This window comes from Blennius ocellaris (assembly GCF_963422515.1).
Source record: "Blennius ocellaris genome assembly, chromosome: 10".
NCBI lineage: Eukaryota > Metazoa > Chordata > Actinopteri > Blenniiformes > Blenniidae > Blennius > Blennius ocellaris.
In genome coordinates this window covers 855,281-881,724 of record NC_137659.1, presented here as the reverse complement: position 1 = coordinate 881,724, position 26,444 = coordinate 855,281, and the positions used below count along the sequence as shown (strand labels likewise).

At 49.9% G+C, this 26,444-nt stretch overlaps 4 protein-coding genes across 7 annotated transcripts in view; 2 read left to right on the top strand and 2 right to left on the bottom strand.

The window, feature by feature from the left end:
- The window catches only part of LOC308135371 (uncharacterized protein), a 432,222-nt gene extending 406,713 nt beyond the window's left edge, over positions 1-25,509 (top strand). Inside the window, exons 2-10 of one of the 4 annotated variants that reach the window (XM_080503312.1) lie at positions 21,426-21,781; positions 21,850-21,981; positions 22,600-22,713; positions 22,803-22,937; positions 23,016-23,149; positions 24,543-24,591; positions 24,695-24,905; positions 24,988-25,070; positions 25,207-25,509. In XM_080503312.1, the coding sequence (XP_080359438.1) occupies positions 21,629-21,781; positions 21,850-21,981; positions 22,600-22,713; positions 22,803-22,937; positions 23,016-23,149; positions 24,543-24,591; positions 24,695-24,844 (867 nt within the window). In that variant the 5' untranslated portion in view covers positions 21,426-21,628 and the 3' untranslated portion in view covers positions 24,845-24,905; positions 24,988-25,070; positions 25,207-25,509. Of the gene's footprint in view, positions 1-21,233; positions 21,344-21,425; positions 21,782-21,849; positions 21,982-22,599; positions 22,714-22,802; positions 22,938-23,015; positions 23,150-24,542; positions 24,592-24,694; positions 24,906-24,987 lie in introns of those variants that run through there. The other 3 variants (XM_080503310.1, XM_080503311.1, XM_080503309.1) reach the window with 3 other exon arrangements.
- Positions 1,505-7,952, top strand: LOC308135221 (ranBP-type and C3HC4-type zinc finger-containing protein 1-like). Its single transcript, XM_080503107.1, has 9 exons — positions 1,505-1,688; positions 2,454-2,628; positions 2,701-2,796; positions 3,449-3,590; positions 3,768-3,858; positions 3,975-4,260; positions 6,038-6,129; positions 7,193-7,303; positions 7,377-7,952. Exons 1-9 carry the CDS (start codon positions 1,533-1,535, stop codon positions 7,431-7,433), a joined length of 1,206 nt encoding a protein of 401 aa, XP_080359233.1. The 5' UTR covers positions 1,505-1,532; the 3' UTR covers positions 7,434-7,952.
- LOC308135370 (guanine nucleotide-binding protein G(olf) subunit alpha-like) lies at positions 9,222-12,782 on the bottom strand (the record flags this gene model as incomplete). The annotated part of the gene is made up of 12 exons (XM_080503308.1): positions 9,222-9,368; positions 9,452-9,519; positions 9,607-9,737; positions 9,832-9,952; positions 10,031-10,089; positions 10,200-10,273; positions 10,378-10,432; positions 10,529-10,626; positions 12,056-12,175; positions 12,256-12,310; positions 12,468-12,540; positions 12,647-12,782. The coding sequence occupies 12 exons, from the start codon at positions 12,780-12,782 to the stop codon at positions 9,222-9,224; spliced, it is 1,137 nt and encodes a 378-aa protein (XP_080359434.1).
- On the bottom strand, positions 13,738-21,609 carry sycp2l (synaptonemal complex protein 2-like; the record flags this gene model as incomplete). Its single annotated transcript, XM_080502942.1, has 24 exons — positions 13,738-13,806; positions 13,882-13,940; positions 14,036-14,135; positions 14,259-14,353; positions 14,463-14,561; positions 14,733-14,824; positions 14,914-14,947; positions 15,965-16,041; positions 16,120-16,186; positions 16,267-16,316; positions 16,395-16,518; positions 16,592-16,719; positions 16,810-16,882; positions 16,958-17,050; positions 17,158-17,203; positions 17,286-17,338; positions 17,455-17,597; positions 17,925-18,043; positions 18,088-18,176; positions 18,649-18,728; positions 19,021-19,045; positions 19,170-19,274; positions 19,375-19,482; positions 21,553-21,609. 24 exons carry the CDS (start codon positions 21,607-21,609, stop codon positions 13,752-13,754), a joined length of 1,971 nt encoding a protein of 656 aa, XP_080359068.1. The 3' UTR covers positions 13,738-13,751.
- Positions 25,510-26,444: the final 935 nt, after the last annotated feature.

The window sequence follows — 26,444 nt, the reverse complement described above, 5'->3', positions numbered from 1 at the left end:
TTTGTTTTTTTAAATCAGAAACAAATTTGTAGCATCTGATATTTGTAGAAATAAGAATCGACGGTGATGAATACCAAAATATATTTGTGGGTTTTTAATATAGATCTCACTCTGCTTAAAGAATAAGAATAGAGGTAGTTTTGAAATGTGGAACCATTAATATATAAAGTTATTTAGCTCCATTTTCTAGTCGCGTTGCTATAGGTTACGCAAAATTCACTTTTTACTGGTTTTCTAAAGAGTACTAATCGTCCCCATAGGCTCCTCCCCCCCCTTTGACTCCTCCCACAATATCAGGCAGGTCTGCTCTGGCACATGGCACCACGTGAGGAAGTACTTATAGATGGGCGTAGATGTGTGTGGGCGGAGTCAGTCCAGCCCACAGAGACACAGCAGATTCTGAATGCAGCTCCTGGGATCCAGTATTCTGATGGAGGGGTGATCAAGGTGAAGCAGTGAACTTTAAATACGAGGTTTCTGGACCAATGAGACCTGGGGAAAGTGTTGAAAACCTGGATTTTATGAGTCCTTGAGGACAGAGTTTTTCAACCACTGGTGTTTCCTCCAGATCTCGTCAGGTGAGCCGCGGGAAATTATCCAATTTCACATTTGCTCTCACAGCCGACAGTGTGTTGCAGAGTAATCGTGTATAAATCCTCTTCGCCACTAGATGGCGGCACAGAACTTTGCCGGTGAAATCGAAACTGAATACGTCTTCTATTCTCTGTGTTCATCCATCAGGTCCAGGTTTCACACTGAGGCAGTACAAATAATAAAAAAAAAGAAATTGGGAAATACTTTTTTTCTGTATTTATTTGATTGCTGTTGATAAAAACTTTAATAAGAAGGACTTTATATTGTTAATAGAGGCTACAGAGTTTCACATTTTAACATTTTCGGGTGGTGGTGTGACTCCAGATTTTTCCAAAGAAAAAAGTGTGTCTTGCCTCAAAAAAGGTTGAAAAACGCTGCTTTAGTGCTGCTGGAGGACCTGTATCTGCTCCAAAGTTCCTCCTCTCAGTCTGGTTCTGCAGGTTTCTTCCTGTTTCAGGAGCTTTTCCTTTTCTATATTTCATGTGTGAATATTTTTCTCGGCAAATGCATTTTTTCTTCTCGTTTTAACTTTGTATTTTAATGCGTGAGGGGTGGGGGGGGGGAACTGCTACTGTGTGAGTGTGAAGGTTTCTACCCGGACACGTTAGACTGGGGGACCTTCCTGTTTTCTTCCTTGCTGCTCGGACCAAACAGAAATGGCGGAACCCGCAGGAGCCGCGTCGAGCCGCAGCCCGCCCCGCGCCCAGCTGTCCCCGCGCCGCCGGACCGCCTAGAGGGGCCGCCGCCCCGCAGACATGGCTCTCAGCTCGGGCGGCTGGGCGCCCCCGGCCCCGGTCCCCGCCTCGTCCCAGCAGCAGGCTGCGTGCGGCGGCGGCGGCGGCGGCGGAGGTGGAGGTGGAGGTGGAGGAGGTGGTGGTGGTGGTGGAGGAGGAGGAGGTGGAGGTGGAGCCCCGGCAGTCTGCTGCAGCACCGTGCTCATGTCGGTCCGCGTCTCCGTGTGTCACTCCGGGATCCGGCCTCTGTGTCTGCCCGGGGCGGGGAGCGAGGCGCTGCGGCTGCAGCTCAGCATGGACCCGAGCCGGGCCGGAGAGTTCCGGCTCGCGCTGCGAGACACGAGCGGGAACCGCAGTGTGGTGAGAGAGAGAGAGAGAGAGAGAGACACTGACACACACAGAGAGAGAGAAAGAGACACTGACAGGGAGAGAGAGAGAAAGAGACACTGACACACACAGAGAGAGAGACACTGACAGAGAGAGAGAGAGACACTGACACACAGAGAGACACTGACACACAGAGAGAGAGACACTGACACACACAGAGAGAGAGAGAGAGACACTGACACACAGAGAGAGAGAGGGAGAGAGAGACACTGACAGAGAGAGGGAGAGAGAGACACTGACACGGAGAGGGAGAGACATTGACACACAGAGAGAGAGACACACACTGACAGAGAGAGAGAGACACTGACAGGGAGAGGGAGAGACATTGACACACAGAGAGAGAGACACTGACAATAGAGAGAGAGAGAGATACTGACAGAGAGAGAGAGACACTGAGACATATCGATGGAGAGAGAGTGGGAACTGTGGTGACACACACACACACACACACCATCAGGTTGTGGACATGTCCCTTGTCCCCTGTCTTGCAGGGTCGCAGTGTTTCTTCACATTCAGCTGCACAAACAAACAAACAAAGAGTCTGCAGGATTCAGGACAGGAAGTCAAACGTTGCTGCAGCTTCTTCACTTTCACTTCCACTTGTCAGACATGGAGCCTGAAGACCTGAGTCCCACTGCCGCCATCCCGCCGCCGCCGTGGTGTGAAACGCTTGAATTGTTGTTATTTATTTATGTTTGTTTGTTTGTTTGTTTGTTTTTCTCTCCTCCCCCGCCTCAGTTCATCGCGGAGTTCGACCTGCGCTCGGTGCAGTACGAGGTGAAGGCGTCCCGCTGCCACGAGATGCGTCTGGCGGCGCCGCCCAACGACTGCATCCGCTTCAACTTCCGCTGCGACCGGGAGGCGGAGGAGTGGGCCACCGTGGTGATGTCATCGCTGCGGGAGGCGCATCGAGGTTCCTCCACCCGTCCAACACCTCCACCTCCGGAGGAACCACACATTCACTCCACTTCTCTCCTTCCTCCAGTCGCGAACATCGGCACGTTGGAGGCGGACGGGAAACACGGCGGCAGCGGCGCCGCGGCGATGGAGCAGTGGAGCTCCGCCTCCCTGCCGCTCAGCGGTGAGCTGAGCTCCTCCCCCCTGCACCCCCACCCGTCCTGTTTCCTCTGCCGTGTTTGATCTCCTCTTCCTCCTCCTCCTCCTCTTCCTCTTCCGCCTCCTCTTCTTCCTCTTCCTTTTCCGCCTCCTCTTTGTCCTCCTCCTCCTCCACCGACTCCTCTTCCTTCGACTCCAACTCCTCCTCCTCCTCCTCTTCTTCCTCCTCCTCCTCCTCTTCTGCCTCCTCTTCTTCCTCTTCCTCTTCCGCCTCCTCTTTGTCCTCCTCCTCTTCGGCCTCCTCTTCCTCCGACTCCAACTCCTCCTCTTCCTCCTCTTCCTCTTTCTCCTCATCCTCTTCCTCCTCCTCTTCCCGACTCCGACTCCTCTTCCTCTTCCTCCTCCTCCGACTCCTCTTCCCTCTTCCTCCTCCTCTTCTTCCTCCTCTTCCTCCTCTTCCTCTTCCTCTTCCTCCTCTTCCTCTTCCTCCTCCACCGACTCCTCTTCCTCCGACTCCAACTCCTCCTCCTCTTCTTCCTCCTCCTCCTCCTCTTCCGCCTCCTCTTCCGCCTCCTCTTCTTCCTCTTCCTCTTCCTCTTCCTCTTCCTCTTCCTCTTCCTCTTCCTCTTCCTCTTCCTCTTCCTCTTCCTCTTCCTCTTCCTCCTCCTCCTCCTCAGAGGAACTGTGTCTAGAACTCTCCCGGGCCATTGAGGCAGGCGACACGCAGGCCGCCTCTCAGCACGCCTCGGCCCTGGCTCGCCAGAAGGTGGCGCTGACGATACGGCTGTCGGAGGCGAACTACGCCGACGGAGAAGTGAGGTGAGGCGAGGCTGAACCCGGCGTGGCGGCGGAGAGGGGTGGAGGTGGAGAGGGGTGGAGGCGGAGAAGATGGGTGGGGGTGGAGGTGAAGGAGAGGGGTGGAGGTGGAGAGGAGTGGAGGTGTGGGTGGTGGTGTTTCCTCATCCGCCATGTCGTCTGTACTGGTGTGTGTTGCAGCCTGACGGTGGTGGTGGAGGACGTCTCCTCTTCCTGTTGCGTCACGGTGAAAGTGTTCCCCTTCATGACCGTGGCGGCGCTCAAGCAGCAGGTCAGAACCGCGCTGTGGTGGACACGCACACTGCGGCGTGCGGCGTCCCCCGCTGACGACCCGCTTGCCCCCCCTCTCTACCCCCAACCCTCCACCTCCCCCTCCACCCCCCCCAGGTGTTCCTGGAGTACGGCTTCCACCCGCGGGTGCAGCGCTGGGTCATCGGCCAGTGCCTGTGCACCGAGCCGCGCTCGCTGGCGTCGTACGGCGTGCAGCGGGACGGCGACACGGCGTACCTGTACCTGATCTCCGCCCGGCAGGCCCGCATCACCCGCCAGCTGTTCCAGCAGGACCTGGAGGGCGCCGTCCTGGCCCCGCCCCTCCCCCCGGGGAACGGCCCCGCCTCTCAGGACTGGCGGGGCTACAGCACGCTGCCCTCGCGGCTCCCCCACAACAACCAGGGTCAGTGTCCCGGTCACCATGGCAACAGTCCTAGTTGGTGGTTTTATTTTGACAGTCACTGTAATAACAATCCAACTTTGTAGTTTTATTTTGACAGTCACTGTAATAACAATCCAACTTGCTGGTTTTATTTTGACAGTCACCGTAATAACAATCCAACTTGGTGGTTTTATTTTGACAGTCACCATAATTACAATCCAACTTGGTAGTTTTATTTTGACAGTCACCGTAATTACAATCCAACTTGGTAGTTTTATTTTGACAGTCACCGTAATTACAATCCAACTTGGTAGTTTTATTTTGACAGTCACCGTAATTACAATCCAACTTGGTGGTTTTATTTTGACAGTCACCGTAATAACAATCCAACTTGGTGGTTTTATTTTGACAGTCACCGTAATAACAATCCAACTTGGTAGTTTTATTTTGACAGTCACCGTAATTACAATCCAACTTGGTGGTTTTATTTTGACAGTCACCGTAATAACAATCCAACTTGGTAGTTTTATTTTGACAGTCACTGTAATAACAATCCAACTTGGTGGTTTTATTTTGACAGTCACTGTAATAACAATCCAACTTGGTAGTTTTATTTTGACAGTCACTTGGTGGTTTTATTTTGACAGTCACCGTAATAACAATCCAACTTGGTAGTTTTATTTTGACAGTCACTGTAATAACAATCCAACTTGGTGGTTTTATTTTGACAGTCACTGTAATAACAATCCAACTTGGTAGTTTTATTTTGACAGTCACCGTAATTACAATCCAACTTGGTAGTTTTATTTTGACAGTCACCGTAATTACAATCCAACTTGGTAGTTTTATTTTGACAGTCACCGTAATTACAATCCAACTTGGTGGTTTTATTTTGACAGTCACCGTAATTACAATCCAACTTGGTGGTTTTATTTTGACAGTCACCGTAATAACAATCCAACTTGGTAGTTTTATTTTGACAGTCACCGTAATTACAATCCAACTTGGTGGTTTTATTTTGACAGTCACCGTAATAACAATCCAACTTGGTAGTTTTATTTTGACAGTCACTGTAATAACAATCCAACTTGGTGGTTTTATTTTGACAGTCACTGTAATAACAATCCAACTTGGTAGTTTTATTTTGACAGTCACTTGGTGGTTTTATTTTGACAGTCACCGTAATAACAATCCAACTTGGTAGTTTTATTTTGACAGTCACTGTAATAACAATCCAACTTGGTGGTTTTATTTTGACAGTCACTGTAATAACAATCCAACTTGGTGGTTTTATTTTGACAGTCACCGTAATAACAATCCAACTTGGTAGTTTTATTTTGACAGTCACCGTAATTACAATCCAACTTGGTGGTTTTATTTTGACAGTCACCGTAATAACAATCCAACTTGGTAGTTTTATTTTGACAGTCACTGTAATAACAATCCAACTTGGTGGTTTTATTTTGACAGTCACTGTAATAACAATCCAACTTGGTAGTTTTATTTTGACAGTCACTTGGTGGTTTTATTTTGACAGTCACCGTAATAACAATCCAACTTGGTAGTTTTATTTTGACAGTCACTGTAATAACAATCCAACTTGGTGGTTTTATTTTGACAGTCACTGTAATAACAATCCAACTTGGTAGTTTTATTTTGACAGTCACTTGGTGGTTTTATTTTGACAGTCACCGTAATAACAATCCAACTTGGTAGTTTTATTTTGCCGTTTTAATTTGAAGGTGTGTTTGGAGCCGGTGGGTCTGAAATGTTTCCCTGTTTGACTTCATGTTTTCAGGTTCAGGCGGAACGACTGATGACGTCGCCGCCCTGCTGGACATGGAGAAACTGCAGCTGAATGAGCACAACAAGCAAGGCTGCAAGACACCGGTGAGAGAGATTAATGGGAGGAAGATGCTCTATAATCTGGTGTTAGAGGAGGAAGATGCTCTATAATCTGACGTTAGAGGAAGAAGATGCTCTATAATCTGGTGTTAGAGGAGGAAGATGCTCTATAATCTGGTGTTAGAGGAGGAAGATGCTCTATAATCTGGAAGATGCTCTATAATCTGACGTTAGAAGAGGAACATGCTCTATAATCTGACGTTAGAGGAGGAACATGCTCTATAATCTGACGTTAGAGGAAGAAGATGCTCTATAATCTGACGTTAGAGGAGGAAGATGCTCTATAATCTGACGTTAGAGGAGGACGATGCTCTATAATCTGATGTTAGAGGAGGAAGATGCTCTATAATCTGGTGTTAGAGGAGGAATATGCTCTATAATCTGCATTAGAGGAGGAAGATGCTCTATAATCTGGTGTTAGAGGAGGAAGATGCTCTATAATCTGGAAGATGCTCTATAATCTGACGTTAGAAGAGGAACATGCTCTATAATCTGACGTTAGAGGAGGAACATGCTCTATAATCTGACGTTAGAGGAAGAAGATGCTCTATAATCTGACGTTAGAGGAGGAAGATGCTCTATAATCTGACATTAGATGAGGACGATGCTCTATAATCTGATGTTAGAGGAGGACGATGCTCTATAATCTGATGTTAGAGGAGGAAGATGCTCTATAATCTGGTGTTAGAGGAGGAATATGCTCTATAATCTGCATTAGATGAGGAAGATGCTCTATAATCTGGATTAGAGGAGGAATATGCTCTATAATCTGACGTTAGAGGAGGACGATGCTCTATAATCTGACGTTAGAGGAGGAAGATGCTCTATAATCTGACGTTAGAGGAGGACGATGCTCTATAATCTGGATTAGAGGAGGAAGATGCTCTATAATCTGGATATAGTTAGTTATAAAGTTATTCTCAAACGGTTTGGACCTTTGCTAAAGATGACAGTGACTTGTTACGGGCGTGATACTCGAGTACTACGCTATCAGAGTAGTAATCAGTTCCTGGCGCCGTCAGAGTAACTCTGTGTTTGTTGACCTCAGCTGACGGAGTGGGCGTGTCCCTCCTGCACCTTCATCAACAAGCCGTCCCGTCCCGGCTGTGAGATCTGCACCACGGCGCGGCCCGACGCGCTGCCCGGCTGCAGCCAGCAGGTGGCGCCGCACGCACGCACACACACACACACACACACACACACACACACTGACAGTCTCTGCTTCCTCTCAGGAGAACGGGCGTCGGGAGGACCGGGGAGGAGGAGAAGCAGCTCTGAGCAGCAGCTGACTGCCCATCAAGGCCGCCGCCGCCGCCGCCAGTCGCTCACACATCAACACGACGACAGACACACGAGTCGACGAGGTCGTCGCAAACAGACGAGACTGTAGCCGCACCCCGCCACACCGCTTCCCTATTTATTTTACAAGGTGTGTGTGAGATTGTGTGTGTGTGTGTGTATATATGTGTGTGTGAGAGTGTGAGATTGTGTGTGTGTGTGTGTGTGTGTGTGTGTGTGTGTGTGTGTTGCACACAAACAGCCTGATTTGCTCCGGCGTTTGCAGCCAAACGGCGGAGCAGCAGGAAGGTCGTTTACAGGGTTCGTCCAGTGCTTTTTCTTTTTTATTTCTTTTTCATTTTTGTTGTGTTTTTTTTTTTTTATGACGTCGTATTCCAGTGTCTTTTAGTTTCTCAACAAACCGCCATCATGTGACCCGAGTTCTCTCCCTCTGAGCTGTGACAGCAAAGGAATGATCCGTTTCATACATTATATTGTGTAAAAACTGATATTTGTCTCAAAAATAAAGAACTGACTGAACAAAGCGTTTGGTTTGATCAATTTTCACAAAGTTGGCCAAACTGTAATATACCATGTGAAGCAGCACGCCAGCAAATATTATGCTTAAGTTACTAATAATTTAATAAATACAAACGGCTCCCTTTACCTAAAAGCCCCGGATGTTAGTAGTTGCGCAGTGCGGTCGGTAGATGGCGCCCGTCACCCAAAAGCGCAGCTGGACGCCCGTCACTGTCAGCGCCGTGTTTAAAAGGGAACGAAGCTCCAAGAAATGTACATAAACGACCAATAATTACAGGTAAGACGTCAGAGAACTTCCGCACGTTTCAGTTTAATAAGTTTTCTCACGGCTCTGGATGTTTGGAGAAGTTTAGTGCGTCGACCTGACGTATCGCGACTTTTCATTTCCGGTGTTTCGGATTAACTGGTGTCCTTGTTAATTGGTGACCGCCTTCCTTTAGCGTCATGTTGTGGTTGCAAACCTGACAAGTTAAGGGTCCGACACGGTGGAACAGCGTTAATCAAGACAATTCAGTCTGTCAGGTTTTGTTTTAACAAACTGACGTTGCCTGCAGAAACGAGCGAAAGAAAGTTGGTCACCAGTTAACAGGGAAACAAATTAATCTGCAACACTGTTAGCATGGGATAGCTTCTTCAGCAAAGTTAATAAGCTCTGCAAGACTCTTTTTTTCCCCCCACACGACAAATTAACACTCAACTTTATTTCCAGAGAAATTTAAAACAACCATATCTGAACCAAAGTGTTTTACATAAATAGATATTTTTTTAAACAATTCCTCACACTTCCGTTTCCTTAAACGGTTCAACATCCAGGCATTAATTAAATCCAGATATATCTTCCTCGGCGGGACATAAATGACAATTTGTCCACAGGGATAAAAAAAACAGGGGTCCTAAAATTGAGCCCTGTTGTGGAATACACTATTAGCATTTTTTTCCAGTAAATTCAGACGAAGACGTCACAATTGCATAATCCTATGACATCATCATCGTAACAGAAGGGAACAGACACACGCTGCGTTTGCCTCAAGCACAATTTAATGTTTAAAATCTAAACGTCTGAGGGAGAAAAAATAAAATCAGAGAAAAGACAAATCTAGTGACGTCACAACCATCAGAAAGTAGAAAGTACACGATCCTGGACCGTTCAGCTCAGTACTCGGCAGACGATCTGTCGACGTCGGTTCAAGGACAAGACGCTAGCGTTAAACGTTTTCTTCTCGAGCTCGTGGGCGGGGCCGGGCGAGACGAGGGGCCAATCAGAGCAGCTCGTACTGCCGCAGGTGCATGCGCTGGATGATGTCACGGCAGTCGTTGAAGACGCGGCGGATGTTCTCCGTGTCGACGGCGCAGGTGAAGTGAGGGTAGCAGTAGTGTTTGCCGTCGCCGCTCGCCGTGCTGATCCTCTGCAAGGAGAGCGGCGCACACTCAGCGGGGTGACGCCGCAAAATGCTAACGCTAGCGTGTGGGGCGCGACGCGCGACCGTACCAGAAACTCGTCTCTGATGAAGAACTTGGCTCGGGTCACTTTGGGGTCTTCCTCCGAATCTGGAACAGCTGGAAACACACAAGCACGAGAAGGAGTGAGAGAGTGAGTGAGTGAGCGAGCGAGTGAGAGAGTGAGCTAGCGAGCGAGCGAGCCACCATCAGCGGGAACTTGGTAGTTGTTGTATTCTGGAAAATAATCCTCCAGCTTGGATTTCCCCGCCAAGATCTTGTCGGCCAGAACGTCCTGTTTGTTCAAGAACAAGATGACGGAGATGGTCTTCAGAAACCTGCAGCCAATCACAAGAGCAGCGAGGGTCACCCGCGGGCCAATCGCGGGGCGGAGAGGGCTCGCGGCAGCCAATCACAGAGCAGCTCGTGAACCTGTTGGTCCAGATGGATCTGAAGAGGTCCAGAGACTCCCGCAGCCGGTTGGTGGAGTTGTCCTCCCTGATCACCATGTTGTAGCTGCTGCTGGCGGCCACGAAGATGATGGCCGTCACATCTACACACACACACACACTCAGTTTAGACAAGTCCCGCCCACTTTGCCCCCATCTCACCCAATCGGAGCTTCTCTCACCATTGAAGCACTGGATCCACTTCCTGCGCTCGTCTCGTTGTCCTCCTACGTCAAACATACTGACACACACACACCGAGCATCATCTTTCTGTGTGTGTGTGTGTGTGTGTGTGTGTGTGTGTGTGTGTGTGTGTGTGTGTGTGTGTGTGTGTGTGTGTTTTAAACTCACTGAAAGTTGACTTTGTCCACCTGAAACCTGGTTTCAAAGATCCCAGAGGTCAGAACTCTGCAACGCAGGAGATCCTGTAGGAGGAGGAGGAAGAGGAGGAAGAGGAGGAGGAGGAAGAGGGGATGAACAAGCAGGTACGTCGAGGTGGAAGCTGCGTGTTGATTGGCTGCTTTGTCACCTGGTCAGTCGGTGTGTAGCCGCTCCTTCTGACCGAGTCCAACTTGTCCAGGAAGCTTGAGACACAAGGACGTCCAATCAGGAGCAGGTTAGAGAAGCACTCTGATTGATCAGTGTGTGTGTGTGTGTGTGTGTGTGTGTGTGTGTGTTACTATTGAGCGCAGTCGATCAGCTGGTACTCGTTGGCGCGTTCAAAACAGGCCTTCACTCCTTCATCTTCCCACAGCTGCTGAGTGTTCTCGAAGAAGTCCTGCAAGACGAACAGAGGTCAGGACGCCCTTCAGGCTGCACACACACACACATACACACACACACACACACTCTTCCTCAGGTCACTGTGTGTGTGCGTGTGTGTTTAGGAAGAGGAAGAGTGACGAAGTTAGAGGTGTCGCAGGAAGACATTTGTTTTGTTTTGAGTCCCAACACTCCTCAGAGGGTCGCCGACAGTTTAGATAATGAGTCCTCAGGTGGCATGTAGACGAGTGTGTGTGTGTGTGTGTGTGTGTGTGTGTGTGTGTGTGTGTGTGTGTGTGTGTGTGTGTGTGTGTGTGGTCTCAGCGGAGCAGGTTACATCATGTCATTAACATCATTAAAACAAACAGCAGGTCTCCTGCTGCCGTCTCTTATATCAGGTAACTGTTCACACATCAGTTCACCAGTGAGACGCCTGAACGCACCACGTATGTTAGTCCGTCAATCGGTTCCTGAACGCACCACGTATGTTAGTCCGTCAATCGGTTCCTCAACGCACCACGTATGTTAGCCCCGTCGTCGGTTCCTGAACGCACCACGTATGTTAGTCCGTCAGTCAGTTCCTGAATGCACCACGTATGTTAGTCCGTCAGTCAGTTCCTGAATGCACCACGTATGTTAGTCCGTCAGTCAGTTCCTGAACGCACCACGTCTGTTAGTCCGTCAATCGGTTCCTGAACGCACCACATATGTTAGCCTGGTCGTTGGTTCCTGAATGCATCACGTATGTTAGCCTGGCCGTCGGTTCCTGAACGCACCACGTGTGTTAGCCTCGCCATCGGTTCCTGAACGCACCACGTATGTTAGCCTCACCATCGGTTCCCGAACGAACCACGTATGTTAGTCTGTCAATCGGTTCCTGAACGCACCATGTATGTTAGCCTCGCCGTCAGTTCCTGAACGCACCACGCATGTTAGCCTGGCCGTCGGTTCCTGAGCGCACCACGTATGTTAGCCTGGCCGTCGGTTCCTGAACGCACCACATATGCTAGGCTCACCATCGGTTCCTGAACGCACCACGGATGTTAGCCCGCCGTCCGTTCCTGTATGCACCACGTATGTTGGCCGCGCCGTCCGTTCCTGAACGCACCACGTATGTTAGCCTCGCCATCAGTTCCTGAACGCACCACGTATGTTAGCCTCGCCATCAGTTCCTGAACGCACCACGTATGTTGGCCGCGCCGTCCGTTCCTGAACGCACCACGTATGTTAGCCTCGCCATCAGTTCCTGAACGCACCACTATTCTGATGTTGAACTTCTGACCCTAAATACATTAAATATCAAATTCACTCTGATTCCCAGAAAAGACCATAAGATTTATGTGTGTGTGTGTGTGTGTGTGTGTGTGTGTGTGTGTGTGTGTGTGTGTGTGTGTGTGTGTGTGTGTGTGTGTGTGTGTGTGTGTGTGTGCGTGTGCGTGTGTGACCTCGGTGTACTCGAAGTCCGACAGGGGCGCGATGCTCTTGACGTAGTCGATCCTGAACTGGTTGCCCGGGTTACCGACGGCGATGGGCGGAGACAGGCTGCTCATGGCCGCCACAATAGTCTGCAACGGTGACATCACACTCCGTCAGTAAAAGCCCCGCCCCTCAGCGGGATCGACCTGCGGAGGGTCATGTGACTCACCACGATGGCATCTTTTACGTTCTTTCTGATGTCCTGAGCCTTCTCCTGCTTCTCTCTGGAACACAAGCCGAGCAGACCCGCCGGTCAGAACCCAAGGTTCTACCGACCGGGAACCACAGGGGGTCCGACCCGGAACCACAGGGGGTCCGACCGGGAACCACAGGGGGTCCGACCCAACCCAAGACCGGGTCCAAGTGTTTTTTGGAACTCACTCGTCGTTGAAGCCGTCGACGTGAAGAATCCTCATCTGCTTCACGATGGTGCTTTTACCCGATTCTCCCGCGCCTGCAGAGACAGACAGGCTTGAACACACACACACACACGCGCACACACACGCACACGCACACACACACACACACACACACACACACACACACACACACACTCTCACCGAGCAGCAGCAGTCTGTGCGTGGCCTTGTACGCCTGCCTCTCCTTCTGAAGCTGCCTCTCGATCTTCTTGTTGGCTTCTCGTTTGGCTTTCTCGTCCAGTCGTTCTTCCTCTGTTTTCCCTCCCAGACAGCCCATCTCCTCTGAGACCACCACCACAACAACAACAACAACAACAACAAGACGTCAACAGTCAACAAACACAGCCAATCAGGACCCGAGCAGTCGGGAACAGACCTGTCGTCTCAGCAGGTCCAGGTCAGATCCAGAGTCCCTCCATCCATCCAAAAGTTCACAAACAAGCAAACAAGCAAAAGGCGGTGATGGAGGCGCTCAGCCAATCAGCATCCTGCTCCGTCCTCCACTTCAGTCGGGTTCAATCCAGATCCCAGTCGGGTTTAATCCAGACCGTCTCGTTCAGTCCAGCGGGTGGAGAGAGCACCGCGGTGCTGCCGGCTGAGGTTTCTCTTTCTTCTTCACTGACTCACCTGAGCAGCTCTTCTGTCTCACCTGTCTGCCCCCCCCCCCCTCCCTCCACCCCTCATTAGTGGCGTCTCTCTTGGAGGTCTTCAGGGGGTTCAGTCGAACCTCCGGTGTCACTTTGCTGCCTGACAACGAAATTCACAACACACAAGCCCGTCTGTGTGTCTAGAACATGTTACAGTTGGAATATTTTCATAATATCTTGAAATCAGATCAATTTTATTTTGATTTTCTTCAGTTGTTAAAAGTTTGACAAATTTCATTAATTTCTATATAATTAAAAGTAATCTATTATAAATCAAATCAATAGTTCAGATACAAGTAAAAGTGTTTTTTTTATATATATATAAATACCATGATTTAGTTTACGTTGATTTATATTAATATTAGTTGATTTTAGTGTCCGGCAGGGACGAAGATCTTTGTGTTTTTCTAAGTTCTGTCTTCCCCTGGTGGCTCTGAAGAAGAACTGCAGCGGGAGGGAAACCTCGGGTGCGAACTCGTGTGAATTTTATTGGCTTGAACAGAACGTGACAGAAAACGTTGAAACTGAAGCTGCAGACTTAAAAAAAAAAAAGAAGCCTGATGAGATTCTGGTCCGAATCGTACCGGGCGACCAGTCCCTCACTGTCTGGCTGGAGGCTCCGCCCCCGACCCGCCTCCGCCCAGCGACTTCAACCTGAGGTAAAAAAAAAGAAACCCGATGGGTTCGGTCTCAAGAGTTCCTTCAACCAGATGTGGACCCTTCACTGACCTCTGCAGCAGGTCGTCACAGTAGGTTCCCAACCGCTGCTTCTCCAGCCGGAAGAACCTCTGAAACCACACACAGGGGTCAGTCCGGAACCGGGGAACGCACAAAGTCCTGGATCTGGTCTGGCGGCCGATGCTGGTTTGAGTCGCGTTCGTACCAGGATTTGGGCGTTGATGGAATTCAGAGCGGAGGAGTTTTCCTCCAGTCGCCGCAGGTGATCCGAGACGCTGCTGCCGAACGTCTGGAGGGACGCCAGGCTGAAGCACACGTTTCTCTTTTAATCAGCAGAGCGTAGGTGTGTGGAGGTGGAGGTGGGCGGGGCTTGTGTTCATGGACAGATACTGCGGAGGTGGGCGGGGCTTGTGTTCGTGGACAGATACCTGTGCTGATGGACCGCAGTGAGCAGTGACGAAACGTGTCGTTGACACTCCGTCAGAGAAAGGTCGACTTCAGCTTCCACTTTTTTCCATTGGCCCTGAAATCAGGTGTCTTTGATCAGGCGATCGTAGCCAACCGCAGCCCGCCATCCGCCCGCCATCCACCCGCCAACCGCAGCCCGCCATCCACCCTCTGAGTGTACCGACCGTGAAGTGGCTCTCCAGCTCCGATCGGAAGGTTTTGAAGGCGGCTGCGATGTCGGACGTCAGCTCAGGTTCAGCCGGTGGTTCGGGGAGATGCCAGACCTCCTGGGTGACTGGCCCCTCCCCCTCCTCCTGCCCCGCCCCCTCCTCCTGCTCCTGCCCCTCCTCCTCCTGTTCAGGTGAGCTCTCTACGACCAGGTGAAGACCAGACACATAAAAGGACTGAACTGTTAAAAACAGGAGGGGTCAAAAACACCAGATTGTACCTGTCACTATGGTGAGAAGCCCCTCCCCCTCCTCCTCCTCCTCGGAATCGGCCTTCTTCTTCGTGGCCGGCGGCGTCTTCGTCTGGTCCGACAGGTAACCTGAGCACAGGTGGGATGAAGATGCCGTTTGAAATAACTTGTCCCGTCTCCCCATTTTGACTTCCAGATGAAAAAGGCAGGAGGGAGACCTGAATCTGGAGCTTTTCTCTTCCTCGTCACGTCCTTCGACGGAAAAACAAAAGCACACAGGTGATCTACAGGAGCTTTCTACGCAGGTAAGTCACGATGTTGGCGAGAGGGGAAAAAACTACTGGAGGTAAAAAAGTAACTACAGTTGAATAAACAACTTAAAAGTCCTAGTGAAATGAAAATTCCACCTCCAAAACACTCTGGCTGTCGCTTCTAGGGACATTTTTTATGCTAACTGGCTGAAGGGTAAAATGTTAAAACACGGCAATCTGCGAGAAAATAGGCGATAAACGGCGCTATTTCCTCTGCTGGGCGGAGCTTCTGACAATAATAGAGTGACATCACGAGTTGTGCACACGCCCAAGTTGTGTTTACATTATGGAGGATCAGAGTTTTGACCACGAAGAGGCTGAATTTAACCATATTTCATCATCATCGTCATTTCAAACCCAGTGATTGATGAAGAAGACACAGAAGGTCGTTCTGCCATCGGTGACCCCGTCTGGAACATGTTTGAGGAAGCAGAAGACGCTTCGTCCTCCATTCGTCCTCGTCTCCTCGCCTCAGCGGCCGTCAGTTTTCCCATGATCGTCTACTAGCCGCCCGAGCTAGCGGCTCCCGCTAGCGACTAGCCGCGTGAGCTCCTTATCTTCACTTTTGGTCTCTTCCAGGCTCAATCTTTCGTCAAGGCTCATAAAACACCGACTATAACTTCAAAACACTGTAAAAACGTCGATATTTAAGAGGAAACAAGCCAATATAAACACAACAGATCGAGATCTGCACAACTCGTGATGTCACACCCACGAAGAAGGATTCCCCCAACTTCCTCGGCTGGAGATTCAAAATTCAAATAACTTTGTTATGCGACAACAGTGGTGGGGCAGAGTCGGAGGAACCTTACAAGTAGAACCACAACTATCGTTTTTTTGCAAAGTAGTGTGTTACATTTCACGAGGCCTTTAAGGTGATGTGAAACCAAACTACAGGTGAGTTACAGGTGAACTACTCACAATAAAAACTTCTTATCGACACGTTTAGGAAAGTCACCTTTCTTATTGGAGAAATATTTCCAAAGTCTGCCGCCGGCTGCTGTGAGCCGTGAAGCTCCGCCCCCTCAAAGACACCTGAAATAACCGCAGGAGTTTAGACACTCCCCCTGCTGGCCGTTCAAAGGAACGAAGCGAAGGCGTGATCAGACTCACGGCCGCCGGTGGGCGTCGACTCTCTGATGGCGTCAAACAGGATCTCGGCTCGACTTCTCTTGTCAACCTGAAATCAAAGTACTCGGATGTCGCAGTCGGTCGAGGGGCAGCGCGACGTCGTTTGGCCGCCCGTGCCGGCGCCGTTACCATGACGATGGAGGCGTCTTCCTCACCGCTTGGCGAGGACAAAGGTAAGACTGCAGAGACACACAGAAGGTCGTTCGGAGTCGATTCCTCTCTTGTTTCTGACGTGGAACTCACGGGCGTCTTCTCACCCTTCAGTCGACTCTTGCCCCGGGACTTCTTGCGGCCGTAGGACAGACGGCAGTTTGTCTTCGCCGACGGCGAGGCTCGACCCGAACCGCTCGTCTCCTGAAGATCCGAGAAGCTCTGAAACTGCTGAAGCGAACAGTGACACCCTCAGCGTCCGCATCGGACGCTGCGGACGCGGCAACGAGCCGCACTTCACTACCTTGAAGACTCGCTCGGCGGCCTTCTGCAGCTCGCCGCGACTTCTGCTGCCGAAGGTCAACTCCACCTTGTGACCCCTGCTGCCCTGATGCGTGACGGGGTTGTTCAGCCGGACGAACAGCACCACCTCTGCACCAACGCATGACGGAGGGTAAGGAAGAAAGGAGTGACAAACTTTCTCACCGTCGCCTCGACCATCGTCTCCCTCGTGGTTCTGACCTTCGTCTCTGACGTCCAGCGTGTAATAGTCCACGTCGTCCTTCAGCAGGTGGACGGACCCCCACAGAGACGCCTGCCACACAACGTCACTCGCAGGGAAACAAGTGACTCCTCAGTTAACGTAGTAAACCGTAGTACTCGGTCCTACCTCGGAGTCGTCGACGAAGAAGCTCACGCTTCCCGATTCCACGTTAAAATCCACCCAGAACTCGTCCAGTTTGTCGTCTTTGGGCTGAAACAACTGCAAAAAAAAAACAAAAACGCACGATTCTTGGGTCCATATTTGCCCGGAGACTGAAATGGGTCACAGTTTGTCCAGAGTTTAGACTGACAGGATCATCGTTTTACCTGCGTGGAGTTTAGAAAAGCTCGCAGGCAGGGGAAGGTGTAGACCCTGACAGGGACGACCAACAAGTCAAATCAACCCAAGAGCTGTATTTCACTTTTGTGACAATGAGGTCAAAGGTCACCGTCACCTTCTCCGTTCTCCGTGGGAAGCATTGACGAAGTTCAAGAAATGTCTGCAGTCCTGCAAAAAAAAAAAAAGAGAAAGACAGGTGAGCGGGCAGACAGATGTCCTATAATGTTCTTTAACATTGTACATGGACTAAATAAACCAAACTAGCGAAACGTGGCCCCACCCACCACCTCAAAGTCGGCGTCTCTGATGTCACAGAAGGCGTTGCTGATGTCAGAGCTGGACCACCAGCGGTCGGCCCTCTCCTGGCGGTACCTGCGTGGCGTCAGGCGACAGAGGGCCTCCGATAGGCTGCCCTGCAGCTCGTAGTCTGGAACGGGAAGACGACTACAAACATGGACGACAGCTGGATCCTCCAGTGAGGGATTCTATTTTGTATTGTGTGTGTGTGTGTGTCTATATTTGAGTCTGGATTCGAGATTTTAAAAAAAACGCGTTATAGTGAAAATGTATTGTAATTTTAATTTTAGAGACGTCCTTCCGCCAATAGAAATCAATGTGCTTGAAGAGAGAGTCCTCATCCAAGATGGCGTCCAACAAGGAAACCGTGGATGCAGTTGACGCTCCATCAGGGACTCGGACTGAAGGTGACGTAGTCGTCACAGGATGAAACGAAGAGTTTGAACATCGGACTCACCTCCGACTGCCAGAACTGCTGCTGCCATCTGAAACCTGGCAAACAAACACTTACTGAGTAATACTGCAATACTAGTAAGGTGCAGTAGATGGTAGAGCAGTAGGGCCTTGTATGGAATACTACAATACAGGAGAGTGTAGTAGAGGACATTAGAGTAAGGTACAGTAAAGGGTTCTCGTCCTGCTCGATCTGGAACAGCCTCCTTTGCTCTCGGCTCAGAGACTCGACGACGGTGTTGAAGGTTCTGATCCCCTGAAACGAGACAAACGATTTGTGACAGAGACCATCAGACACCAGGACAGACCAATCAGACACCAGGACAGACTAATCAGACACAAGGACAGACCAATCGGACACCAAGATCGACCAATCAGAGACCAGGACAGACCATCAGACACTAGGACAGACCATCAGACACTAGGACAGACCAATCAGACACCAGGACAGACCATCAGACACAAGGATAGACAAATCGGACACCAAGATCGACCAATCAGAGATCAGGACAGACCAATCAGACACCAAGATAGACCATCAGACACTAGGACAGACATCAAACAAAAGGACAGACCATCAGACACCAGGACAGACCATCAGACCAATCAGAGACCAGGACAGACCAATCAGAGACCAGGACAGACCATCAGACACCAGGACAGACCATCAGAGATCAGAAAAAAATCTGAAGACCCTCATTCACGCAGTGTTTAGTTTCCATGGTTACCTCCAGTCTGAGTGGAAAATGGATTTCTGTCTTGAGGGACAAACGAATCAACTGAAGAAGAATGGCCGACAGCTCAGGGACTGGGACAGAGACAGAACGGTCATTTTTAGAGCATTGATGTCCCACCCTGGTCCTGGACGGTCTCCTGCATGTCTTAAATGTCTCCCTGCTTCAGCACCTGAATCTAATGACGGCGTCCCGTCAAGCTCGTGAGAAAAAAAACGAAAGTCCAATGAGGAAGTTCGTTGTTTCATTCAGGTGCTAGAAGTGGGAGGGGCCAGAACACGCAGGGGGGCGGACCTCCAGGACCAGGATTGGACGACTGAGGTTCAAGACTCCGAAAAGGATTTACAAAAAACAAACCAAACAAACCTGGAACCGACACCTGAGGCAGCAGCTGAGAGACACAGAGACAGTTACAGTTACTAGAGCGCTGTGATTGGCCGGCTGAGTCATGTGACAGACGCCCACTGAGCAGCCCAGGCGTGGCCACAGGCTTCGTTTCCCAGCATGCCGCTCACCACAAAGTAATCCAGGAAGTCCTCGGCGAGGCTGAACAGCGGCGTCGACCTTCCGTGGAGGTCAGAGGTCAGCGAGCCACAAACCACATTGAACCACAACGTCACCTGAAAAACAAACAAAAATAAACAAACAAAGTACAGTGTTTAAAAAAAAAATCATGCGACCCCGGCTTCAGGACTCGCCGTCGGGAGATCAGAGCATTACTTTGGCGGTGAGTCCCAGGCCGACGACTTCCTCTCGTTGTTTCTCCGACAAACTCGCCAAAGATTTTAACAGCGGAGCGACTCTGACGAAATCTCCTGTGTACAGTTCCTGAAACAAACAAATAGTCCACACAGCTTCACAAACAAACAAACAAACAGTCGGCGCAGCTCCTACAACCAATAAACAAACAAAAAAATTCCACACAGCTTCACAAACAAACAAACAGTCGGCGCAGCTCCTAAAACCAACAAACAAACCAAAAAAAAGTCCACACAGCTTCACGAACAAACAACAAACAGTTGGCGCAGCTCCTAAAACCAATAAACAAACAAAAAAAATCCACACAGCTTCACAAACAAACAAACAGTTGGTGCACCTCCTAAAACCAACAAACAAACAAAGCAAAAAGTCCACATAGCTTCACAAACAAACAACAAACAGTTGGCGCAGCTCCTAAAACCAATAAACAAACAAAAAAAATCCACACAGCTTCACAAACAAACAAACAGTTGGTGCACCTCCTAAAACCAACAAACAAACAAAGCAAAAAGTCCACATAGCTTCACAAACAAACAACAAACAGTTGGCGCAGCTCCTAAAACCAATAAACAAACAAAAAAAATCCACACAGCTTCACAAACAAACAAACAGTTGGTGCAGCTCCTAAAACCAACAAACAAACAAAAAAAAGTCCACACAGCTTCACGAACAAACAACAAACAGTCGGCGCAGCTCCTAAAACCAATAAACAAACAAAACAAAAAGTCCACATAGTTTCACAAACAAACAAACACTTGGCGCAGCTCCTAAAACCAATAAACAAACAAAAAATTCCACCCAGCTTCACAAACAAACAAACAGTTGGCGCAGCTCCTAAAACCAACAAACAAACAAAACAAAAAGTCCACATAGCTTCACAAACAAACAAAAACAGTCGGCGCAGCTCCTAAAACCAATAAACAAACAAAACAAAAAGTCCACATAGCTTCTCAAACAAACAAACAATCAAGCTTCACAAATAAAACCTAGAAGCTCCAGAGACGAGCCGACACACAAACAGTCCACGTCGCTCAACAGCGATTTAAAACAAGCAGCTGTTGCCGTGGCTACAACAGGCCTGGTTACCTGGGTAACCAGAGTGTCCAGCCCGGCCAGCGTGACGTCAGTCTGTCCCCCGTCGAGGAGACGCCGCAGCAAGACAGAGACGTCGTCTGTGAGGACACACTCGTCCACCTGTGCTTCACACTGACACACACACACACACACACACACAGAAGATAAGTTACAGTAAAGTAACTATCAAAGCGTGATGAAAAAATTACATAAAAATTGTTCAGAGCAAAACGTTGACAGAGTTTACCATGATGTGTGTTTCTGCCGCCCTGCAGGGAGCCGCTCAGCTGCTCCTCATTAACTCATCAGAGCCTCACAGAACCAGCAGCTCTTTTCAAAATAAAAGATTGTAACCAACTTCGTATTAAACCCCGCACCGCGACTGACAGGAAAGCCTAAACTGTAATCATGTTTTATATGTGATGCAGGTTTTTCCTCCACTATTAATGTCTCTTGTTGACGTTTCCTTTTCAGTACGCAACATGTTTGTTTGTTTGTTTTTTAAAGACACGGAGCAAAAATAATGACGTTTCTCCATGTTTGAAAAAATAATGAACTAGTTTCACCATGTGACTGTTTTAAAGGGACCATCCTTATTTAAGTGTCGTTTACTTTGTTTACAACAAAACTGTGCGTTTGTTTACAGAGTGAGAAGGACGTCCGCACTTTTCACACGGGCCCTGAATGCACCACGATCATCCAGCAGATCATCGGTGAGGGTGTGTGTGAGGCTGATAGAGTTACTGTGTGTGTGTGTGTGTGTGTGTGTGTGTGTGTGTGTGTGTGTGTGTGTCCTCATATAGACCGTCCTCTCAGTCTCAGGAAGTTCATCGTAGTTCCAGTGGATCAGCAGCAGGTAGGAGTGTGTCTGTGTGTGTGTGTCTGATCTGGACGTCGCCAGAAACTGAAAGTCCACGTTCTGTTTCTCCTGTTTTGAGGAGGAGAACGTGAGGAGAACGTGAGGAGAACGTGAGGAGGTGTTGGCGAGGAGATAAACGTCTGTAAAGACGCTGGAGAGTTGAAGAACAATCGGGAGACGATAACGTCTGAAGGACATCGCGAGACCGTCCGGTGGACATCGTAAGTCGCAGGGTTCCCTACCCCCCCCACCCCCGACGACATCGCCCCCTGGTGGAGGAGGATGGGAGGAGCGGCCTGCAAGGCGGAGGCGAAGGAGGAGCAGAGGAGGAGCGTCGGCGGGGAGGACAGTCTGACGTCGGCCGACCGAATCCGACGGTTCACCGTCAAACAGTTCGGGTACAACGTGTTGATCCTGGCCCGCCGAGGCCTGAAGGTACTACGTCGTGGACGGGGGGTGGGGGAGTGGAGGGGGGGGTGGAGCTGATCTGTTTTGTCCTGCAGGAGGCGCCGGAGGAGCTGTGGGAGCTGCGGGATGTGGACAAGTTGAACCTGTCCCTGAACAGCCTGAGGCTCCTCCCCCCTCAGCTGGCGCTGCTCTCCAACCTGGTGGTGCTCAACCTGTGGGGCAACCAGGTGAGTCCCGGCTTGGCCCCGCCCCTTTCCGTAGCCCCGCCTCCGTGCTGCCTCCCAGAATTATGTCACTTCCTTTTCAAATTAAAAAACAACAAAAACAAACAAAACAAAACGGTGGAAGTCAGAAGTCAACACGTGTCCCGAGCCTCGACGAAGAGTTTCCGTCGGCCATGTTGGAAGTGATTCAGAGCAGAGCTCAGATTTACGAGGGCCTGGAGGTTCCTGAACGCATCACGGATGTCCACCAGAGTTCTCCTCAAGGTTCTGGGTTATTTCTGTGCTCTGTGTTGTTGTTGTTGTTGTTTGTCTCTGTGTGGTTTGTATGTTGTTGTTGTTGTTTGCGTGTCAGCGGAACGGCGGCCGGTCGTGTCGCTGAAAGCCGCCCTGACCCCCGGTGCCCCGGTGCCCTGGAGCCAGGCAGCGTCCCCTGAGCTGCTGCAGCAGCTGCTGGAAAAATAACGGTTCTAATCCTCCTCTGATCCGCCAGGATCCACTTTCACTCCTTCAACCTTCAGGGAGCAGCTCAGACTCACTCGGCGGCGCCGCCTGCAGGCTGCAGGTGGTATTACACCCACACACACACCCCCTCTGTGTGTGTGTGTGTGTGTGTGTGTGCAGCTGAGCAGCCTGCCTGCGGAGATCGGCCAGCTGAGGAGACTCCGAGTTTTGTTTGCCTACAGAAACAAACTGAGTGAGATTCCCGAAGAGCTCGGCAGCTGCACACAGCTGGAGGTACCGACGCTCACTACACCACACACTATACCCACATAGCGCTGTGGCTCAGTGCTGCCCCCCCCCTGTGGCCGTATGTCGTACTGCAGGTGCTCAGCCTGGCGAACAACCAGCTGTCCTCCCTGCCGGCGTCGCTCTCCAACCTGAGCCGCCTCCGCAAGCTCAACCTGAGCCACAACCTGGTCGCCCACCTCCCCGCCTGCGTCTACAGCATGAAGGCTCTGGTCAGCGGCCGCCGTTCACTGGGCGGGGCTTTGGGGGGGGCGTCCAGCAGGGGGCGCTGAGCTGCTCTCTGCCTGCAGGTGTTCCTCCACCTGGCCGGCAACCGTCTGGAGAACCTGGCGGAGAACATCCAGGCTCTGGTGGAGCTCAAGATCCTCATCGTGGAGGGAAACAGCCTCCACGCTTTGCCCAAGGGCCTCTGCTGCCTCACCAGGTAACTACACCTGTCCAGGTAACTACACCTCACCTGGTAACTGCACCTCACCAGGTAACTACACCTCACCTGGTAACTACACCTCACCAGGTAACTACACCTCACCTGGTAACTACACCTCACCTGGTAACTACACCTGTCCAGGTAACTACACCTCACCTGGTAACTACACCTGGGCAGATAACTACACCTCACCAGGTAACTACACCTCACCTGGTAACTACACCTCACCAGGTAACTACACCTCACCTGGTAACTACACCTCACCTGGTAACTACACCTGTCCAGGTAACTACACCTCACCTGGTAACTACACCTGGGCAGATAACTGCACCTCACTACGTAACTACACCTCACCAGGTAACTACACCTGACCAGGTAACTACACCTCACCTGGTAACTACACCTCACCAGGTAACTGCACCTCACCAGGTAACTACACCTCACCAGGTAACTACACCTCACCTGGTAACTACACCTCACCAGGTAACTACACCTCACCTGGTAACTACACCTCACCAGGTAACTACACCTCACCTGGTAACTACACCTCACCTGGTAACTACACCTGTCCAGGTAACTACACCTCACCAGGTAACTACACCTCACCTGGTAACTACACCTGGGCAGATAACTGCACCTCACTACGTAACTACACCTCACCAGGTAACTACACCTGACCAGGTAACTACACCTCACCTGGTAACTACACCTCACCAGGTAACTGCACCTCACCAGGTAACTATACCTGACCAGGTAACTACACCTCACCAGATAACTACACCTCACTAGATAACTACACCTCACCAGGTAACTGCACCTCACCAGGTAACTGCACCTCACTAGATAACTACACCTCACCAGGTAACTGCACCTCACCAGGTAACTACACCTCACCAGATAACTACACCTCACTAGATAACTACACCTCACCAGGTAACTGCACCTCACCAGGTAACTACACCTCACCAGGTAACTACACCTCACCAGATAACTACACCTCACTAGATAACTACACCTCACCAGGTAACTACACCTCACCAGGTAACTACACCTCACCAGGTAACTATACCTCACCAGGTAACTACACCTCACCAGGTAACTGCACCTCACCAGGTAACTACACCTCACCAGGTAACTGCACCTCACCAGGTAACTACACCTCACCTGGTAACTACACCTCACCAGGTAACTACACCTCACCAGGTAACTACACCTCACCAGGTAACTACACCTCACCAGGTGACTACACCTCACCTGGTGACTACACCTCACCAGGTAACTATACCTCACCAGGTAGCTACACCTCACCTGGTAACTATACCGGACCAGGTAACTACACCTGTCCAGGTACTCTAATTACATCTAACCAGGTCTGATTTGATTTGATCAGGTTGGAGCTGCTGAATCTGGACTTTAACGACATTAAGGACGTTCCTCAGGTATGATGATGATGATGAGGATGAGGATGAGGATGAGGATGATGATCAGGATGAGGATGAGGATGAGGATGAGGATGATGAAGGTTGTGCTCATGTCACCCAGGAGCTGCACCAGCTGTGCCGGTTGGAGAAGTTAGCGTGCCACCCTCTGGACAAGGGACTCCACATTGTCCACAACCCGCTGCTCAAACCCACCAAAGAGGTTCTGGAGGGCGGACTGAGCGCGCTCTACAACTACCTGAAGGCCACCTAGAGCGAGGGGGCGGGGCTTCACCAACCTGAGGACGATGTAGAGCGAGGGGGCGGGGCTTCAGGTACCACTTATCAATGTAGACTAAATAACGGAGTTCGGGAACGACCTTGTGACAAGAGTTTGTCGTGGAACTTCTTCACCAGCCTCGAGTCGGAGGCTTGATGACATCACTACCTAATGGACGACGCCTGAGGCGAGGGGGCGGGGCTTACTCGCCTGCCTGAAGGTGTGAATTCGGCTTTTTGCAATGTTCAGTGATGCAGATGTGTCGTTAAACAAATAAATGTGACATGATCAATTTTTCTGGTGCTTTTAAATGTCAAACATTAATTTACCTGCCGACATATTTGATGGTTTCACAGTCGGTGTGGCGGAAAAGTGTTCCTGTACACTGATTTTTTGCCGTGCAGAGTGGTGACAGCGACACCTGCTGGCTCAACATGGCTCATCGGTCACGTGACGAGCAGCTGTACAGACACAGTTTGTCCTGCAGGGGGCAGCAGAGCGACATGTCATCTGACCCTCTGTACAATTAATCTGCTTTTCATTTTATTATTTTATTAAATAGAGCTGTGTTGATGTGTAAAGCATGGAACTTAACAAAATTGTGGGTTTTTTTTTTCTTTTACTTTGTCATTTCCTGCTCACCTCCTTCGGTGACGATGGAGTCCACCGTGGTGTCTGATCCTCAGAGTAATGACAGACGATTAAATGGTTTAAAGTGTGTTTTAGTCACATGTACCTGTTAACATCACTTTATTGTTTTTCACTGAAAGATTGTGATAATAAAACAACAAACTACTCATAAAGCTTGTAACAATTTCAAATCCAGACGCTCAGCTGTTGTTCAGTACATGATCTAATCTAAAGGGGAGATTTTTATCTCTTTTACTTTAACAGCTGTGCTTTGATAATGTCAAACTAGTTGTTGTTGTTGAAGAAACTCGTTTGCATTAACCTTAATGGTAATCTGCATTTCATGTAATGTAATCTACTTTTCATGAAGATTACATTATTTTCTTCGACCAGGCGAAGATCAAAAGATCAAAATCAATCAAGACAAAAGATCAAAAGTGCCCCTATAATCTGGTGTTAGAGGAGGAAGATGCTCTATAATCTGGTGTTAGAGGAGGAAGATGCTCTAGTCTAGATGTTAGAGGAGGAAGATGCTCTATAATCTGGAAGTTTGGTGAAGTTATATTAGTGTAACATTGAAAAAACTACATCTTTACGAGTGTCAATACTTCACAGTGTTGTAGTTTTGCAAACTGACCACACGATGGCAGTGTTGAGCCAGTGTCTGATCCCCCGTTCACTCCCTTCACTCCATTTTTATTGCCACCTCTGGAGCAGAACGCGCTCCAGCAGCTGGTGGATTCATAAACATGTCCGATGTGTTGTGAGTTTCCTCCAGAGCAGCCAGCCTTTAGTCACGAGGGCCGAGTGGAGGCTTGTGGTGGTAAGTAGATGAAAACTGTGGCAACAAGTCAGCTGAGCGAGACTAAATAAATTGAGGCCATGCACTGAGATCCCCCCCACCACTACCACCCCCACCCCCCCACCCCCCCGTCTGTTGGAAACTCAGACGGAACCACAGAGA